General features: G+C 37.1%; 1 protein-coding gene across 1 annotated transcript in view; it reads left to right on the top strand.

Annotated features, from left to right (window-relative positions):
- ENTHD1 (ENTH domain containing 1) overlaps nucleotides 1–21,011 on the top strand; it is a 121,925-nt gene that overhangs the window by 81,200 nt on the left and 19,714 nt on the right. The window contains exon 5 of the mRNA XM_023222245.1: nucleotides 15,906–16,295. Within this exon, the coding sequence (XP_023078013.1) occupies nucleotides 15,906–16,295 (390 nt within the window). The remainder of the gene's footprint in view (nucleotides 1–15,905; nucleotides 16,296–21,011) is intronic.

Genomic DNA, 21,011 nt, shown 5'->3' with positions numbered 1-21,011 from the left:
TCTTGTAGCTATTGTAAATGGGATTGCTTTTATGATTTCTTTTTCAGATTATTCATTGTTGGCATATATAAGTGCTACTGAATTTTGTATGTTTATTTTGCATCCTCCAGCTTTACTAAATTTGTTAATCGGTTCTAACAAATTTTTTTGTGGGATATTTGTTTTTTCTAAGTATAAGAGCATGTCATCTGCAAACAAGGCTAATTTGACTTCTTTCATTCCAATTTGGATGCCCTTTATTTCTTCTGTTGCCTAATTGCTCTGGCCAGGACTTCTAATACTATATTGAATAAAAGTGGTGAAAGCAGTCATTCTTATCTTTTTCCAGATCTTAGAGGTAAGGCCTTCAATTTTTCCCTGTTCAGTACCATGTTAGCTGTGGGTTTGTCATATATGGCCTTTATTATGTTGAGGTATGTTCCAAGGATGTTAAATGTTACCGAATACTTTTTCTGCATCTATTGATTGAAATAATCTTATGGTTTTTGTTCTTGGTCTGTTGATGTGATGCATCATGTTTATTGATTTGTGTATGTTGAATCATCCTCACATCACTGAGATGAACCTCACTTATCATGGTGAATGATCTTTTTAATGTGTTGTTGAATTGGGTTTGTTAGTATTTTGTTAAGAATTTTTGTATCTATATTCATTAGTGATATTTGCCTGTAGTTTTCCTTTCTGTTGTGTCCTTGTCTGGTTTTGGTATCAGGGTAATGCTGGCCTCATAGAATGAATTGGGAAGTATTCTCTCCTCTTCAATTTTTTTGAAGAGTTTGAGTAGAGTTGCTATTAGTTCTTTTTTAAATGTTTGGTGGAACTCAGCAGTGAAGCCATCAAGTCCTGGGCTTTTCTTTGATGGGAGACTCTTACTGCGGCTTTGATCTTATTACTGGTTCTTTTTTTGAGACGGAGTCTCTCTGTTGCCAGGCTGGAGTGCGGTGGCACAATCTCAGCCCATTGCAACCTTTACCTCCCAGGTTTAAGCGATTCTTGTGCCTCAGCCTCCCGAGTAGCTGGGTTTACAGGCATGCACCACCACACCTAGATAATTTGTATATTTTTAGTTGAGACAGGGTTTCACCACGTTGACCAGACTGATCTTGAACTCCTGGCCTCAAGTGATCCTCTCACTGCAGCCTCCCAAAGTGCTGGGATTACAGGCGTGAGCCACTGTGCCCGGCTTAATATTTGCATTTTATACTTGGGAGCTCCAGTGTTATAACTGTTATGTCCTCTTGCTGAATTGACTCCTTTGATCATTATATAGTGACTGTCTTTGTCTCTTCTTCAGACTTGGGTTTGTAGTCTGTTTTATCTGATATAAGTATAGCTATTCCTACTCTTTTTTGGTTTCCAGTTACATGGAATATCTTTTAAAACCCCTGCACTTTTGGTCTATGTGTGTCTTTACAGGTGAAGTAGGTTTCCTGTAGGCAACATATAGTTGGGTTTATTTCTTTATCCATTCAGCTACTCTGTGCCTTTTAATTGGAGAATTGAGTCCACAGTATTATTATTATTTTTTTTTTTTTTGAGATGAGTCTTGCTCTTTCACCCAGGCTGGAGTGCGGTGGTATGATCTTGGCTCTCTGCAGCCTCTGCCTCCCAGGTTCAAGTGATTCTCCTGCCTCAGCCTCCTGGATAGCTGGGACTACAGGTGCATGCCATGACACCCAGCTAATCTTTTTTGTATTTTTAGTAGAGAGAAGGTTTCACTATGTTGGCCAGGCTGGGTGACTTCAAGTGATCCACCTGCCTTGGCCTCCCAAAGTCCTGGAGTTACAGGCCTGAGCCACCACACACAGCCCCCACAGTATTATTGTTAAGTAAGGACTTATTACTTCTATTTTGTTGCTTGCTTTCTGGTTCTTTTGTAACTTCTTTCTGTCTTCCTTTGTGGTTAAGTGATTTTCTCTGGTAGTATGTATTAATTAATTGCTTTTCATTTTAAGTGAATCTATACCATAAGGCTTACCAAAAAAAAAAAAAAACCCATCTTATAGATATAACAAGTTATTTTAAAGAGATGACAACTTATTTTAGATCACAAAGAAAATAACAGAAACAAAGAAAAAAATGAAAAAAAAAAAAAACCTTCTATGCTTTAACTTTATCCCCTCCACATTTTGACTTTTGTTTGTGTCAATTTACATATTTTATATTACCCATCTCTTAGCAGGTAGCAATAGCTATTATTGTCTTTGATAGATTTGTCTTTGGGGATTCATACTAGAGTTAGAAGTGGATTTCACAACACAGTTACAGCATTAGAGTATTCTGGCTTGTCCATGTACTTAATTTTGCCAGTGGGTTTTATACCTTCCAATTTCTTTCTTTTTTTTTTTTTTTCTTTCATGTGACTGTCTTTTTTCTTTCAAACTAAATAACTCCCTTTAGCATTTCTTGTAAGACAGGTCTGGTGGTAGTGAATTCTCCCAGCTCTTGTTCACCAATTTATTTTAAAATTTCAGTTATTTTTCATTTTTAGAAGTTCTATTTGGATCTTTGTTAAATCTGCTTGGTTTTGTTTTTTTGGTTTTGGTTTTGGTTTCTTTTTGAGACAGTCTTGCTCTGTCGCCCAGGCTGGAGTGCAGTGGCATGATCTTGGCTCACTGCAACCTCTGCCTCCTGGGTTCAAGCAATTCTCCTGCCTCAGCTTCCTGAGTAGCTGGGATTACAAGCATGCGCCACCATGCCTGGCCAATTTTTGTATTTTTGGTAGAGACGGGGTTTCACCATGTTGACCAGGCTGGTCTTGAACTCCTGACCTCATGATCCACCTGCCTCAGCCTCCCAAAGTGTTAGGATTACAGGTATAAGCCACCACACCTGGCCTGCTTTTATAATCTCTTACACCTTGCACATCTTTCAGAAATACTTTATTTCTCTAACTACATTAAGTATATCTGTAGTTATTTTATCTTCTGTGCTTAATAATTTTAAGGTTTAAAGGCTTCACCGGCCTAATTATTCTGGCTTTTGTATTCTTGGGCACGTTTGTAGTACATGATCTGTCCTCAAAAATATTTGTTGCATGAATGAAGATATGTGGAAGGCATGGGAATAAAAAGAGTAACAGGAACATTAGTAGATAAATTATAGTATAGTCCCATAAGTCATATTATAAAAAATATAAGCAAGGAACTTTAAGAACAAGGACCATACAACTGCCTCTGTCTAGAAGAAGAGAAATGGTATTTGCCATCTTAGGTATTCAGTAAGGTGTTTCAAAAGGGGCATGTTCTCTGGTATACTGTAATGTTTAAAGTTTTAATAGGTGTCTTTTTTGCTGATTTTGAATAATAGAACATTTATGTTTCACAAGAAATAATACTTCATCTGAATTTATGATCTAAGTGATATTTAAAGGCTTGTTTCAGTGTTGCAGACAGACGTGATTTTTACTCTGTGTCGAAGTTTAAAAGTGTATTAGTGGCCTGTATATCTAATAGGGAATATGTCTGAGAGTTGTAGTTCTTCATATCACTGTCATATTTACATAGTATACCAGTTCTCTTGATCTCAATACCCCCTTCCGAGAATTGGCAGGTTCAAGAGAATGCATTGTGCTTGCAGATCATAAATACAGGAGTATCAATGGGGAAGGGAGAGCACCTGGTTTGTTGACATTCCCATCCACTTCCAGTTAGGGCCATGGCAGGAACCTCCTGTAATCCCACTTCTTCAGACTGTTTCATGATACCAATAACCATGACTAAATAGAGTTTGCTGTGTGCCAGGCACCTTTTCAAGCATCTCTCATATATTTAATTCATGTCAGAATTAAACCTCTGACCCAATTTAGCTTAAATTTTTACTCTTCTATAATCACCTGTAGGGTTTTATTGTCATTTTAAGGGTTGGCCTGATGGCCATATACTCTTGTGCCCTCAGGCACTTGCTCATCTTGTTCAGCCTGGCATGCTTTATAGAGCAGGGAAACCATCCACATGCCAGAGACCAGGCTCCGTTGAAACTCTCGCTAGCAGAAACACAGGAAACGTCACAATAGATAAAGATCACCAGCTTCACAAAGACATTTGCAGCTTTCATTTTTATAACTATAATCTATTGAGAGAAATTATGGTTTTTGTAATTGGTGGAACCTTAACTATGGTTTAAAATTTAATGAGCACCCTCTACCTGTTTTATAATCCATTCATTATAATCCATTTTAATGGCATGAAAGTCTTTAGCTGACCACTTAATTTTTTTAAAAAGCACCTTTATAGAAGAAGCAAGTTACATGAAAAAAAGCACCTTTACATATGTCCAGATCTGTGTTTGTCCATGAGAAATTAAGCCATTATTTCAAGTTTATATTGAAGTGGTAGTAAATGATGCTTGCCATATTTCATGGCTGTGTTTTAAAACTATGTTTTCTTAATACTTAAGTATAATATACACTACAATTATATGTAATGATATATAAAATTCTCAGGACCTACAACTGTGTACACACACATACACACAATCACAGGGAGATTATAGCTATTCTAACTTCTTATGATTATTTAGGTTTTATGCATGTACTGTAAGAAAAAATATATTAAAATTTTCATGTCAAGCATGTTATTTAAGTTGCACATTCAATATTCATTTTAACTTAGTGGTTTGTCTTTTAAACCAATAAATTTAATAAGCAATTTAAATCACTCCTCTATATTAATAATTTATAACTGTGGCCTCTTAGCAAAATGGCCTTATTATTACCTTCAGGTCCTATTTCCTCTGTGGACTTAATTACTAAAGTAGAAGCTCCTTCAGTTACACATTTTTAAACTACAGAAAGACATATTTTGGCATCCATCTTTTGTCCTGCTTGCCAGCTCTCTGCTTTGTAGCTGTAATTGGATAGTATGTATCAGAACAAGGGCAAGATCATAGCAATAACTCTGTTGGAATATAACCCCACTACTAGATTCACAATAATGAATACAAAATAATATACACTGATTGTAACACCTGAAACAATGCAATGGGATTATTGCAAAATGAAAAAGAGGTAGCAGGGTGGAATGTTCCTATCTGCACACAAAATCTCTTAACTCAGAAGCAAATCTGAAGTTCTCTTTCAACAGATTTCATCGTCATCTGCAAACTGGCAAAAGTATTCTTAGTTACTTTAACAGCTTAGCTATTCTCTTTTGTCCTTCGGCTCAAAGCATGGAGGTGTTTTGTTGTTTTTTCCTACTTCAGTCATTTTCATGATAGTCTGTATTTAAATTTGCAGCTTGATGTCTTACATAGGGAATAAACTCAAGGATACCTAAAAGATAACTGTCAAGAATAATCAAGCCAGCTTTAATGAGACTCGTGTCAAAGTCCCATTTTGCATCAGTCAGGTATATTGGCAGGTATAAAAGCACTGTATGATAAAGAATACTGGGTATAGTCTCGTAATTCAATACTGGGCTTCCTGTCTAGGAGTCAGCTGGATAGATCCTCGAGAACAAAGCTCTTTGACATTCAGGTTCAAATGGAAAGAAAATGAGAAGGCAGATAAAGCAAGCCAACCACATTAATTCACCTGTACTCTTCTGTCTTTTCAGTGGAATTCAGAGAAATTCTCTCCCAGCAAATGTTGGAAAGACCTCATGAAACAATTGGTTTAGTGTTTACAGAGTATACATTTACATGTTTGTGTTCAAACATACAAAGACAGTATTCAGCTGGGTGTGGTGGCTCATGCCAGTAATCCCAGCACTTTTGAAGGCTGGGGAGGGTAGATCACTTGAGCCCAGGAGTTCAAGACTACCTGGGCAACATAGCAAGACCTCGTCTCTACAACTAATTAAAAAAGAATTAAACAGATGTGGTGGCATGTGCCTGTGGTCCTCAGCTACTTGGGAGGCTGAGGTGGGAGGCTGGCCAGGCTGCAGTAAGCCATGATTGCACCACTGCACTCCAGCCTGGGTAACAGAATGAGACCCTACCCCCAACCCCTTAAAAAGAAAAAAAAGAGACTATTCATTGCAGTTCTCCATCAAATCTCCTCAAGTTCTTGTGGACTTCAGAAAAGTTTCCACAAATGCTGCATTATATATATTCAAGAAAGCATCTACCCAAAGCTGTCTTCCTGGGAGAAGGCAAGCAGCACAGATACACAGGCCAGCTGTGTGCTGACTCAACTCCATTCCCATTCCCATGGTCCTGCACCTCCAGGAGCAGCACCAGGGACAAATGGAGTGAGCCCAACGGGAAATTGAGTCGCTTTACGGTTATGAACACGTACACATCAAGCTGTTAGAATTGTTAGTAAAGAAAAAACCTGGTGCAGCTGGTTCTCCCATACTTCTCTATTCCTTCTTTTATTCCCCTAGTAAATAACATTGATTTGGGATTTGGGAATCTGGGATTCTAGTTCTAGTTCTGCTCTTTAATCATTGTGTGATCCTGAGCAAGTCACTTGATCTCTGGGATCAAAGGGACTAAGTAAAGACCTCTCCTTTCTCTATAGTTGAATCTCTTTTAATGACCAAATCATCCAGCTTATGATTCATTGAACACACACTTATCAAGTGACTACAGGTATACTCTGCTAGTTGCCTGTGGGTTGAACAAGTTGAATAGGATCTGTGACCTGAGGGGTTTGCAGTATCCTATAGGTGATGGCTCTATAAACATATAAGAAGTTATAAATAATAACTTTGTTTACCCCTGTATTTCCAGAGCTTATAATAGTGTCTAAGACGTCCTTGTACTCAATAAATATTTGACAAACAAATATTTGAAATAATGAAATCAATGGAAAATGTGAGTATTCACACTGTACTATGTAATAGCAGAGAAAATGGATTCATTTTAACTTGAAGGATAGAAGATTTCACTAAGGAGGTAGTGTTTGCACGAGGCCTTGAAGAATGAAATCATTTTTGATGGAAAAGAAGGGTGAAGAAGAGGATATTCTAGGCTGAGGGAACAGCATGAGCAAAAACACAGAGGCATGGAAATGTATGTTTTTTTAAGAGACATGAATCTGGAAGCTGAAAATCAGTTCGATATAAAGAGACAAGGAACATTTCAGGCAAAAAGATCAGCACAGGTAAAGGCGCTTAGTGCTGAAGAGGAGCATAGAATTTGAAGACTGAAAGAAGTATAGCTGGATCATACAGCTTTAGAATAGTAGCACAAGATGAGGCAAGAGAGGTAAATAGGGACTAATTTATGCAGAGCCTTGTAACCCATGTTAAATAATTTGAAGAAGTATTGGGGAGAAATAATATCTGATTTTCATTTTAGAAAGGTCACTCTGACTGGGCTGTGTAGAGTGGCCTAAGGGGGCAAGCTGGAGCGACCTCTTAGAGGCTGTGGTAACAACCATAGTTCCAAAATAACCTGAATTACTGGGAAGCTGCTGGTCATATTAACAGAGGTAAAGCAAACACCCAAGGATGAGGAGGCTGGAGGATGATAAGACTTCCCTGAACAGATAAATAGGTAGATATTTAGGGCTAAAAATCAGCAGAGGTCAGGGTTCAGGATTAAAATGTGTGAATTACTTGTCGACAGGTGACCGTCTAGATCTAGTGTAAGTATAATAATAAATGACATCACCCTGGGAGATTGTAGAGGCAGAAGGGGAAAGTCAAGGACAGACAGTGTTTACATTTCACAGGAAACAGGGCCAGGAAGAATGTTGAGAAGATTGCCTAGACAGATAGGAGGGGAGCCAGCAAAGTTCGTTGGAGGCATCTGAAGAGGAATGAGTTTCAAAGAAATTGTCTTAAGATTTCAATTTCATTCTTTCTCATCAATCCTGTCTGTCAAAACGTCTGCCAGCCCTAGTTCCGTCTATGTCTCCAGATTGAGCTCCTCTGCTCTCTGTGTGCACTGTGCACTCGTAATGCTGAATGCTTTGTACCTGCCCGGCCACTACCACACAGCACGTTGTGTAAAGCCTTCATTTCTTTGCTGAAATTGTTCCCTTTACTTGGACATCTTTGTGTCCTTCTTCTCTTGCTCGGCTTTTTCCTCATGCTTTCAGCTTGGTTCAGATATCACTTGTTTGAATCTCTCACACATCTTTATACCTCTAAATCTAACACAATGCCTGAATTTGTAGTTGCTTATTTTGGTATTAAATTAACCTTACAATCTGAATTATTTCACTGGTCTCCTGGTTTTCTTATTTCTATTATCTCCCAACCCCAGAGAATTACAATTAAAGATACAGCAATAATTTTCCAAAAGCATTATATATGTCAGAATCTGGTCAGGAGACCAAAAAATACACCAGCTATGAGGTTAGCAGCTTTACTGAGGTATGATTACCATTCAATAAACTGTACATGCTTAAAATGTATAAATTTCTTCTTTGACTCATGGGTATTTGAAGTATGTTTTCTAAATTTCCAAATATTTAGGAGTTTCTGCTAAGTACATTGTTATTTCTACATTCAATTCCATTGTGTCCAGAGAACCTAATAGAAGGCTTTGGGCTTTTAAAGCTTACTGAGATTTAGTCCAGCACATGGACCATCTCAGTGAAGAGACCATGGGTACTTGCGCACTTGCAAAGAAAATGTGTTTTCTGCCATAGGAGCTTTATAAATGTCTATTAGGTCGAGGTAGTTGATGTTAAGTCTTCTAAATCCCGCTGATATTTTGTCTACTTGTTTTATCCATCACTGAGTGAAGGGTGTTAAACTCTCTAAATACGACTTAGTTGGATTTGGCTAGTTCTTTCTTTAATTCTCGAGGTGTTTTGTTGTTGTTGTTGTTGTTGTTTTGTTTTTGAGGCAAGGTCTCACTATGTTGCCCAGACTGTTCTCAAATTCCTGGGCTCAAGCGATCCACCTGCTTTGGCCTCTCAAAATGCTGGGATTACAGGCATGAGCCACTGCACCTAGCTAGTTCTTTAATTCCATCAGATTTTGCTTCATGTATTTTAAAGCACTGTTCTAAGGCATATATACATTTATGTTTGTCCTGCCAGATGATTGGCCCTTTTGTCATTATGAAATATCCCTTTTTACCTCTACGAATACCCCTGGTCTTAAAGTGTATTTTATCTAATATTAATATAGCCACTCAGCTTTCTTATAGTTATCATTCCATGGTATATCTTTATAAAGCATTTACTTTCAGCCCATTTGCAATGTTGTCTTTATAGGGTGTCTCTTGTATACAGTATATAATTAGATCTTTTTTATCCAGTCTGAAAATTTGTGCCTGTTAATTGCATTTACTATGGTTATTGAAATGGTTGGCTTTACAACTACTATTTTTCTATTACCTTCTCCTTGTTTCATTGGTGTTTTGTTCCTCTGTTCCTACCTACCTTCCTTCTTTTGAGCTAAGTCAATAATTTCTAGAATTCCATTTTACCTATTAGCCTTGGTAGTTATACCAAGGGATTAAATTATACACCTTTAGGTATTCACAGTCTATTTAGAGTTAATATCATGTCACCATGGCATATAAAATATAAGAATATTGCAACCATATAGGTCTATTTACCATCTCATCATTTATGCTATAGTCCAGTGGTCCCCAGCCCCGGCCCATGGACTGGTAGCAGTATGTGACCTGTTAGGAACTGGGCCACAGAGCAGGAGGTGAGAAGCAAGTGAGTTAGCATTGCCGCCTGAGCTCTGCCTCCTGTCAGATCAGCAGCGGCATTAGATTCTCATAGGAGCACCCTATTGTGAACTGTAAAGTGCGGGCTCTAGGTTGCACACTCCTTATGAGAATCTAATGCCACATGATCTGAGGTAAAACAGTTTCATCCCCAAACCATCCCCCCCACACCCTGTTCTGTGGAAAAATTGTCTTCCACAAAAGCAGTCCCTGGTGCCAAAAAGCTTGGGGACTGCTGCTATAGTCATTTAAATTATATTTACATTTGTTATAACACCCCACACAAATTGTTACTTTTTTTAAAGAGTTACATATATTTTATTTTAAAAAAATAAGAGTAAAAACAGTCTTTTACATTCACCTATATATTTTCCATTTTTAGAACTCTTTATTTCTTCCCAAAGATCCAACTTTCCATTTGGTATACTTTGTCTTCAACCCGAAGTACTTCCATTAGCAACTCTTGTTATAGTTTTTTCTACTGGCAATTCATTCTCTTAGTTTTTGTTTATCTTACAATGTTTTGATTTTTGCCTTCAATTTTAAAGAATATTGTTGCTGGATATAGAATTCTGCATTGACAGTTTTTTTTTTAAGCATTAAAAAAAGATGTCATTCTGCTATCTTCTAGCCTCTGTTGTTTCTGATGAGAAGTCAGTCATCATTGATCTCATTCTTCCCTTATATAGAATGGGTCATCTTTCTCTGGGTACTTTCGAGATTTTCATTTTTACGTTTGATTATCAGCAGTTTGACTATAATGATAGCAGGTATGGTTTTCTCTGTAGTTTTGTTTTGTTTTGTTTTTACCAGATTTCTCCCCTTTCTAGTGCTGTGGTAGCTCCAAATCTTGTTTTCTGGTTCTTATAAGCCAGTTAAGACTATGGTTTTAGCCCACTTTTAGCCAATCACTGTAGAGCTGGCTGGATTCAGGGTAGCAAGTTGGAAAAACAGCAAACTTCCCCAGCGTTCTCTGCCTTCTAACTCTTCTCCCTCTCTAGTTTCTGCCTACTTTTGGTCCCCCTCCTATGCCTTCAGGTTATTGGTTTCTATATATTTTTTAATTTTCTGGCCATTATCTACAGGAGAGTTGGTCCACTTGAAACTACTCTGCCATTATCACAAAAATATGATACAATAGAGAGAATTTAATACAAAAATATTAAGTATTAAAAACAGAAAGGGCAAAAAAAGAGTATAGGTTAAGCACATCTAATCGGAAAATCCAAAATCCAAAATTTTTTTTAGCACTACATAATGCTCAAACGTCATGCTCAAAGAAATGCTAGTTGGAGCATTTCAGATTTTGAATTTTCAGATTAGGTATGGTCAGCTAGTAGTATAATGCAGATATTCCAAAGTCCGAAAAAGTCCAAAATCTAAAACACTTCTGGTCCCAAGCAATTCCAATAAGGGACACTCAGCCTGTACCAGGATATCATGAAGGTAGCAACTGCAGGGATAAGTCACCCGCCCTAACGCTGGAGGAGTTATTCAAATTTAGAAGCTTGGAGAAGGGGCTCTGTGGGGTGCTGACCCAGGCCTCTTAGGAGGGGCTGCTGGTTGGCGGGTGCTAATGTTAAGAGAGTATGATAAGGCTGCTGCTACAAGTGTTGGAAAAATGCAAACTGGCAAGAACGCATTCTTTCCATCTTCCCCATTGATGGAGTGGAGAAGTGTTGCAAGGGTGTTGCAGTCAGGAGTGGGGAACAAACAGGAAGGAGCAAGTCCTCTCTTCCTACTCTAACCTTCCCATCTACCTCTAGCACCTCTTGTTGGCAGCACCTAACAAAAAGCTAACTGGCAAAGTATGAACGTGGTATGTGGTGTCCCAGCTCCAGTATCACAAAGCAAGAGTATAGAAGGGTGTGAGTATGAAGCTGACACAGCAGCTCAGTAGCTGCACAGCCCATCCATTGCCTACTCAGCATCATACACATTCTACACATATTTAAATTTCCAAGCAACAAAAACAACCCTCTTTTTCTACCTAACAAGATACAACTATCTTTGAATGAAGATGCTTTCCCCAAAACAAAGCTACAAAGTTCTCAGACCTCTAAGATACCCAGTCCCCAATTTCTGAAACTTTCTGGAGTTATGTTGTGAGAACTGGTTTCCATCAGATTGGCTTTCCCCTCTACAGGCATTTAGGTTTTGCTGCTTCTAATCCTCCACAAACTTTTCCTTCTCACAAAATTTGTTGACATTTCTTATCTTTTGTTGTCCTCTCTTCTCTTCTGTTCTATTTCCCCTCTGGTTGATGCCTTTTTATTCCACTTCTGTCATTTCAGTGGGTTTTGAGAAAGGAGGGGAGAGTGATTATATCTTGTAGCTAGTACTATTGATGCCCCACCCCATACTCTCTTGGCCTTCCTCTGAGTACCGCTGCAGCCTTGGTGACCAGTTCCCATTTACACTGAAAGTACCTGCATCTCTCTTCTTCTCTACCCAGGAGCTTTCTCCAGAGCCCTTAGACTTGTTCATCCTAAGTGCAGGGCAGCCTGGAAGTTGCAGGGATTTAATGCCCAGAGTCAACCCTCAACCAGTGATAGTAAGAGTTACTGAAAAAATATTCCACCTTCTCATCCCTGGGAGAACAGTTCTGAGGCAACCCAACAGGAGTGGCCCTCATTTCCCCCCAACAGTAACTTGCTTGTTAATATACTCTTTATTGACTTTTGTCCCTTCTTTGTTTTAACTTTCCCGGTCCCTTGTTTGTGCTTCTTCAAATCACTGGCCAAATTACTTGCATCCAAGTCTGCCTTTTGGGGTATCCAAACTAAAACATGTTCAAACTGCTGTTAAGCAAGTATATTCCTGTTCATTCATTTATTGGAAAGCTACAATTTTTTAGACACTGTGAAATTGAACTGGTAACTTATATTATTAGTTATTTTTATGTGTTTATCATACATATACCTGTGTGTATATATGTACATTTACACAAGTTTGTATGTGTATATGTCTCTATCTATATATACATAATCCATACTTTGTTCATTGACAATAGGAATTCATTGTTCATTGACATTCGTTCATTGACGATAGGAATTGTGACTTCCACTTATGCATATGTCCTGCGTCTAATACAGTCCAGTGTAAACAGTGGGTACTAACAATTATTTCTTGATGGACCATTCCTATTTTTAGGCTTCAAATACAGTATACATTGTTATACACAAAATCAACATATAAAGTTGATATTAAATAATTTATAATTTAAGACATAGTTAAAGTTAACAAACATTTGACACCTCCCATATGCAAAAGCATGATGCGGGTTATAAAGTCAAAATGCAGGAACTTAATATGATATGTGATAGGCACTAAATAGCATATAATAAAGTGAAAAATGAGTTTACAGAAATATCACCTCAGAGAAGGGAAGGATTAAGATAGAGTGGTAGGCATGATTGGAAATAGCTTCTAGAAGCAGTATTTAAGGAATAGTAGGGTTTAAAAGGATTTAAATAGGCAGAGAAGAGGAGGGTATTCCAGTGTTGGAGTGCAGGGTGGGGAATCAGTGGTGATGGTCAAGAGCCCTGCGTTAACATGGAGAATGAAGCTAAATGGACCTAAATGCTCATGGCATATGGAGTGACAGGGAGAATGGCCTGACTGAGGGTTTGTTTCCTGTGTCGTAGCAATAGAAAGTAAGCAATGGAGGGCCTTTGAAACCCAAGGAATTTGTACTTTCTGACACAAGAGGCAGTTTTTGAAGGATTTTCAAATATAAACTATAAAGTAGTAATTCAATTGGAGAGGAATAATTTGACGCATTGCATAGACAGCAGAGGTGGACAAAGGCTGATGGAAGAGAAACCTGGTACAACTTGCTTTCTAGAATCTTCAAGACTCTTTAGCTTTCTGTGTAAGTAAACATTTTTCTCTTTGAAATAATGTACTATGCATTTTAAATCATTATTTTTCATTTGGCTTCTTCTAGGTCAGAGTATTTTATTCATTTAAAAAGTTAGCAACTTTAGCAAAAGACCAAGCAACCAAAAGATTGCAGCCTGTTCTTCCTCAGCTATTGGGAAAGGGGGTTGATAGAAATGGAATGACTTCTGTCTGGTTTGCTTCATTGAATTTTAAGGATTTGTTCATTTGTTTCATTTTAAACTTTTTTCTAAACCTTGAAATGGCAGCCATACAGACAACTTTGTGCATCCCAATTTTGAGATTTAGATTAAGTCTTGTGAATATTTTCATCAGAAACATCTAGTCATTCTGAAATGTCCTAGTTTAATATTGCTAAATTTTAAGATGTTCTTGTTACATATAGAGCAAAACATTTTTGTCCTGTTTTTCTCAGATGTAAAATCAAAGTCAGTGGAAAAATATTTAACTAAAATTCACTTTTAATGAATGCTTTGATATAAATGTGGTGATATGCAAAGTCACTTTGAAATACCATAAATCTAGTAATCTAGTATTCTACTAGAAATATATTAGTTTGGGTTTTGTTGTTGTTGTTGTTGTTGTTTCATAGAAATGGGGTCTCACGATGTTGCCCAGGCTGATCTCGAACTCCTGGGCTCAAGTGATTTTCCCACCTCAGCCTCCCAGTAGCTGGGACTACAGGCACTGCGCCTGGCTTATATTAGTATTTTTAACAGACTTTCAATCATCTAAATATATTTCAGTCATATGCAAATTAGGAATATTTTAGGAGAGGTTCTTTTCATCTACCTATTTCCTTTCATCATTATTAAGCAGTTAAACTATATTCAGTTTAGAAAAATGAAGGCGTTACTTTTTCTTTCATCTTTGTGCTTCAGTTTCCCTTGCACCCAGTGAGCATTCATTGAAACTGTCCTCTGGGAATGGCACTGTTAGGTGCTGGGACACAAAGATGACTCCTTGTAAGGTCTCCTCAAGGAGACTTTTGTCAAGTAGGGGACAAGACTTGTAATAAATGAGATATGAAGTGTTATAATTACTCACAGAGCTTCAAACAGGACATGTGAAGATATGCAATAATAGGATAGGGTGAGGAAAGAAAAGGGTCAGGGCAAGCTTTAAAGAGAAAGTGATATTTGAATTGAATTTTAAAAGATGAGAGGATGGAGGAAAAATGGAATTTCTGGTGAAGATAGCAACATAAATTTCTTGAACTGTCTAATTCTGTGGTACATACCGGCAGCTTTTTTGCTAAGGCTAACCTCCAACTGCAGATGAAAATGAAAAGGAAGGTTTTTAGAGACAAAGAAAAGTTTCTTTTCTTTAATAACGCAGAGCCCAAAAGTGATGAGGATAGCATATAAATGTGCATTCTGAAGTATTTTATGACATACATCGTGATGTATAATCACTCGATAGTGAATCACACAATTTTTGTGTCCCTTTGGGAGCTTCGGAAGATAACCTCTTCCTTTGGCCCTCTTCTACCTCATTACGCTTCTCATTTCATGAACACAACCTCATAAAAATGACGGTCTTTCTTTTCATGTCCCCGTTCAGATGCAGCTGTTGCAGAGCAAGCCCTGGCGCTGAGTGTTCCTAGCAATTTGCATCTAGAAACTTGGACCAGGTCTATGACGCATAGATTCAATAGACATTCCTAGATCAGGCCCACCTGAAGTTTCAGTTTCTTAGAATTCCTTCGTTGTCTTCTATTTGTAATAAATACTGTCTGTTATATTCTAGGGATTATTCTAGGTACTTCAGTGATATTAACCACTAGAATGGACAAAGATCTCCAACCCAGTGGAAGTTGCATTTTACTAATTGTCAGAACATCTCTGAAAGATTGTTTCCTTTCTTCCATATAGACAAAGCATTTATTAAAATTAAGCTTCTACCTAAAGTATTGAGTTTCTTTAATGTGCCTTGTATATAGAAACTGTGTGGAAGAATACATTCTTTATTTTGGGGGAGAAAGCTTTTTTTTTTTTTTTTTTTTTTGGTAGCTGAGGGTTCTGTAAGGATAGACCAGTATGATGTGGCATATTTTCCCTAGTTTATCTTGTAAAAAAGATGAAAGTTGGAAAGTACTAAAAATATGGTGGTTTCAGCGACAGATAAGTGGGTGAAGGGAGAAATATTTAAAGACAAGTTATTTGAAGCTTTCCTTGCTTTGTGCTTCACTGAGGAGAGAGGGAGAAGGCAGCTACCAAAATGACTAAGGCGTCAATTATAGCTTGGGTGTACTTTAAATAGGCAGAATATAGAAGCATAGTAAGAAAGCAGAAGGGCTAAATAGGAAAGAATTCTGTTATGACATTAAGAAATCCTATTTATTAAAATTGCAACAGATTTGAAATAGAGTATTTTTAGTTTTTTTTTTATTATAGTTCTTATTTGTTATTTTATAGATGCTGTGCCTACTGTCTCAGAAAATAGTCCATCTGGGCAGACAGATGTGAATTTGGACAAGAGATCAGATGGTACCCTTACAAATACTGTAACAGAAAACCTCTTGGAAACACCTTTAGAAAAGCAATCAGCTGCAGAAGGTCTTAAAACATTGACAATTTTACCAGCATGTTGGTCGTCAAGTAAAGAGGAGTTTATCAGCCCTAACTTAAGGATATCAAAGTCAGATTCTACTTTCCATAACCAGGCCTCTGTAGAAACACTCTATCTCTCTCCCTCATTCAAAATATTTGACCCAAAAAAGGAGACTGTAATCAACAAGTCCTACCAGAAACCACCACAATCCAGCATTCAGATGGATGATAAAATCCTCAAGACAACCACATGGGGTGAGTCTACCAAAAACAAAAACAAAAAAAATCTCTTTTGAAGCATTATTTTACTTTTCTCTGCTTTCTGTCTTTTTTGGTTCCCTCCTTTCAGTCTTCATCAGTGATACTAAAATGTACATGCCATACACATACTTTTTAGTTGGGAAAGTACCCCTTTATTAAAGGGCCAATAGATAATTCATCACCGTGGGTTCTGAGTCCTTCGTTGAATATATTACCATAAGTTCTGAGCAATTTTGGTACAGACCAAATTAGAAGGAACTAGCATGAAGTAAGTGCTTTCTGTTAGACATGTAGATTACTTATTAAGAGATTATATGAAAAAGAATTGGTTATTATGTATATTGGTATATACACACACCCCCACATACACACAGGTGTATGTGTGCCCTTTTAAAAAGGGCTGTGTACTGATTGCACAAAAGAGATGGGGGATCTTGTCCTTTTTGTAGTATATATTATATATTTTTATATTATAAAGATATAAAAAACATTAAGAAGATTGCAATATTGTTTAGACTGGGTAATAAAGGATAAAGCCAGTTGAGATTTCAGGTTATTGGCTGTCAGTTACTACATCCTCCATTATATAATTATGCTTTCTACTTTAAAGTTTACTAGTAAAATAATAATTTTTTGTTTATGAATTTTTCAAAGACTAAGTAGTAGTTTTATTGGTTCTTACATATAATAGTGCTAACCAACTCATATAAATATAAATTAAAATTTATTTATTTTTATTAGGGACAGGGTCTTATTCTGTTGCAATCAATGCAATCTTGGCTCACTGAAGCTTCGAACTCCTGGGCTCAAGCAATCCTTCTGCCCCTCAGCCTTCCAAGTAGCTAGGACTACAGGTGCATGCCACCACACCTGACTACTTTTATTTTTTTGTGTGTGGAGGTGGGGGTTCTTGCTATGTTACCCAGGTTGGTCTTGAACTCCTGGCCTCAAGTGATCCTGCCTCAGCCTCCGAAAGCTCTGGAATCACAGGCATGATCCACTGTGTCTGGCCAATACAAAGATTTTAATGCGAATCTCTTAAACAGACTCAAACCCAGATCAAAAGTACACATAAATATAAACAATGGAAGCCACCATGTTAAGTTAAAGAAATTTATATTGGTATTAGTAAGGTCGATGAGTAATAAAAGATTTTCCTCGGTGCTCTTTCGAGAATTTTTTGATATTGAATAGCCTAAAGGTAGTAAAACTGATTCTCAGTTTTGTCAACCAATTAACTTTTCTTCTGAGACTGCTGATGTGGAAACCAGTTAGTACTGGTTATGATGGCTCCAATGGCTTATGTGCCTGGCTGTCCCTGGGAAGTGGATACGTTTGGTTCATTTATTTCATGAATACCACAAGAAGATCATTGAAAATACTTTTTGGTTGTTTTGAGTGTACCAAGTACACTTAAAATTTAGCAAGAAGTTCCTCTGAAACTGGTTAACAAGGAGAATTTTTTGTCTGCTTATAATAGATAGTATTGGTCTAATTCTACTACCAAAAATACTTATTAAATCTTGGAAATTATTAAAAGTTGGTTTGAAGTCATCATCAAACAACCAAGTAGAAAATACATAATAGGTTAAGACGCGAGGGGGAAGGAAATTATGAGTCCCTCATTCACCTTAGTTTCCCCACCTTGAGTCATTTGCCAGTTCTCAGAGCAAGATAATAGAAGCTGAAGAAAAATCAGAGGCGTAGGCTTTCCACGGTCTCACTGAGCTTGGGAGACATGGTAGGAGTTTGGGCTTTCAAGGTGTCAGGGACTTGAAGGGCCCATATTCCAGAGGAAGGGAATCACAGAGAAGAAATCCTAAAAATCCTTCTGTCATTTCTTACTGAAACATTTGCCTACTGCTAAGCTACCTGCATTCAGGATGAGATGCCAAGAAACTAAATGGGAAGCAGCTTCTAAAAGGCCAGTGAACTATGCAGAGATTCTGATGATCTTGTGATACAAGGAAACAAATGTCAGAGTTCAGGATACAGCAAATGGTAGGAGTCATGGGAAACACTCCAGGCTTTCCACTGGGACCCCTGATAGGCTATACCCTAGGCCTCAGGACTATACTGTAGGAATAAGGACGAACGAGAAGTTGAGTAGCCCTCACAAATACTATTAATAAAACCTATTTCACCTAGAGCAAAGTGATTGACTTGTATTCCATCTGCCTTCCAGAAGACAATTCAATCCTTTCTTGAGAGCTCTTAAAATTTTTCATTAAAAATTTTGGCTTTCAACGCAAAGTTACCAAGCATAATAGGAAATGAAAAAAAGGCCAGAAATATAGGAGAAAAGTAGACAACAGAAACAGATCCACACACAGTAATCTAGATTCTGAATGTATAAGATAGGTACTTTAAAATTATGATTAATATTAATATGATCAAGAAGACAGGAAAGATGAAGAATTTCATCAGAATACTAGTATCTATTTTAAAAATCAAATGGACTGGGTACAGTGACTCATGCCTCTAATCCCAGCACTTTGGAAGGCTAAGGCAGGGAGATTGCTTTGAGGTTAGGAGTTCAAGATAAGCCTGGGCAACATAGAGAGACCCCCATCTCTACAAAAAATATATATATATTAGTCAGATGTGGTGGCATGTGCCTGTAGTCCTAGCTACGCTGGAGGCTGAGGCAGGAGGATCACTTGAGCCCAGGAGGTTAAGGCTGCAGTGAGCCATTATCGTGCCACTGCACTTTAGCCTGGGTGACAGAATGAGATCCTGTGTCAAAAAAAAAAAAAAAAAAAAAGCAAATGAAAATTGTAGAACTGAAAAATACAGTAGCTGAAATTAAGATTCTGAGGGTATTCTTCAGTCCTCATAGCCTGGAGTATCAGAAGAGAGTTCAGTTCTGGTAGGGAAGCTGGAAAGTTATAAATGAAAACCTAAAAGAGGAGGAGACTGAGAAGGGGCAAATCTTATTATTTGTGTCTAAACTCTTCTCAGATTCTTGATTGACCACTAAACTATACATATAGGGGGACCCCAGTGAGTCTGACCAGAAAAGAAAATCCTACTGGAAGCCAAAAGAACTGAGATGAGACTTCAGCTTCTGCTTACTGGAGGGCTGACAATTTGAAGAGGCCAGGCAAGTTATCTTCCAACCAGAACAAAAATCAGTGCTCTTTAGAGGAGTATCACAGAATCCAGACACTTTGCAATGTATCATCCAGATGTCCAGTGTAAAATTTTAAAACTCACTAGGCATTTGAAGAAATAGGAAAGTATGAGTCATAATGAAGATATTAAGAGTCAGTAGAAACTGACCCTTAGATGACCCAGGTGTTGCAATTAGCAGACAAATTCTAAAAGCAGCTATTATAAATCCATTTAAGAACTTAAAGTACTCACAATGAATGAATAGAAAGGAGCATTCAGCAGGCAAATAACTGTAAAAATGAATTAAATGAAAGTTCTGGAGCTGAAAGATAAATAATTGAAATAAAAATTTTACTGGAAGGGCTTAGCAGAAGATTAAAAATGAAAGAGCAAATGAATTTGAAAATAGATCAATAGAAATAATCTGATCTGAAAAATGGAAAGAAAAAGATTAAAGAAAAAGAAACAGAGAGACTCAGTATTGTGAAACAGTGTCAAGCAGTCTGACATTGATGTAATTGGAGTTCCAAAAGGTGAGGAAAAGACATAGGGTCAGAAAAAATTATTTGAAGAGATAATGCTCAAACCTCTCCAAATATGTGAAAGAAATAAACTTTCAGATCCAAAATGCTCAATGAATTTCAAACAGAATTAAAGAAAAAAACCACTATGTCTAGACACATGATAGTTGGACAGCTGGATTCCAGAGATAAAATCTTGAAAGCAGGAAGAAAAATTATCATATTACATGCAGAGGACCAAGAATATGAATGACACCTGATTTTTCATCATAAGCAGTGTATACCAGGAGACAATGAAAAGTCATCTTGTAAGTGTTAAATGACAAAACCTATTAACCCAGAATTCTATATCTGGCAGAACCAAAAAAAATGAAAATGAAAACAGGACTTGATTCAAGTGAATAAAAACTGATTGTCAGGGAATCCATACTACAAGAAACACTGAAGGAATATTTTCAGCCTAATGAGAAGTTATGCTAGTTACCTGAATCTACAGAAAAGAATAATGAGCACTGGAAATGATAAATATATGCATAAATATAAAATACTATGCATGCTTTTTCTTCTAATTAAAAAGTACATGTAACTCAAGCAAAACTTATAATACTGTGTTTTGGGATTTAAAACATATATAGATATATATTGCAACATAGCACCAAGAATGAAAAGTTCATGGAATTATACCATTGAAAGAGTTCTATATTTTACATGAAATAGTATAATATTAACTATGATTAACTCATGATAAGTTAAGCATGCATATTTACACTTGTAAAAAGGAAAGTGGTATAGCCAAAGTCCTATTGAGGAATTAATATGGAATAGTAAAAATATATTCGAGCAACACAAAAGAAGAAAGGAGGTACAAAAACAGACAAATAGAAGGCAGAGAGCAAAATAGAAGACCTAAATCCAAGCATTTCAATAATTACATTAAATAGAAGTGGAATAAACTTTCCAATTAAAAGGAAGAGACTTTAGATTGGATAGAAAAACAAGACTCAACTATATGCCATCTATGAGGGAAGTGCTTTAAATACAAAGACATAAATTGATTGAAAGTAAAACAAATAAA

Source organism: Piliocolobus tephrosceles, chromosome 19 (assembly GCF_002776525.5).
Source record: "Piliocolobus tephrosceles isolate RC106 chromosome 19, ASM277652v3, whole genome shotgun sequence".
In the NCBI taxonomy this organism is placed as follows: Eukaryota; Metazoa; Chordata; class Mammalia; order Primates; family Cercopithecidae; genus Piliocolobus; species Piliocolobus tephrosceles.
Note: the sequence above shows the minus strand (reverse complement) of the source record. Positions and strands in the feature narration are given on the sequence as shown.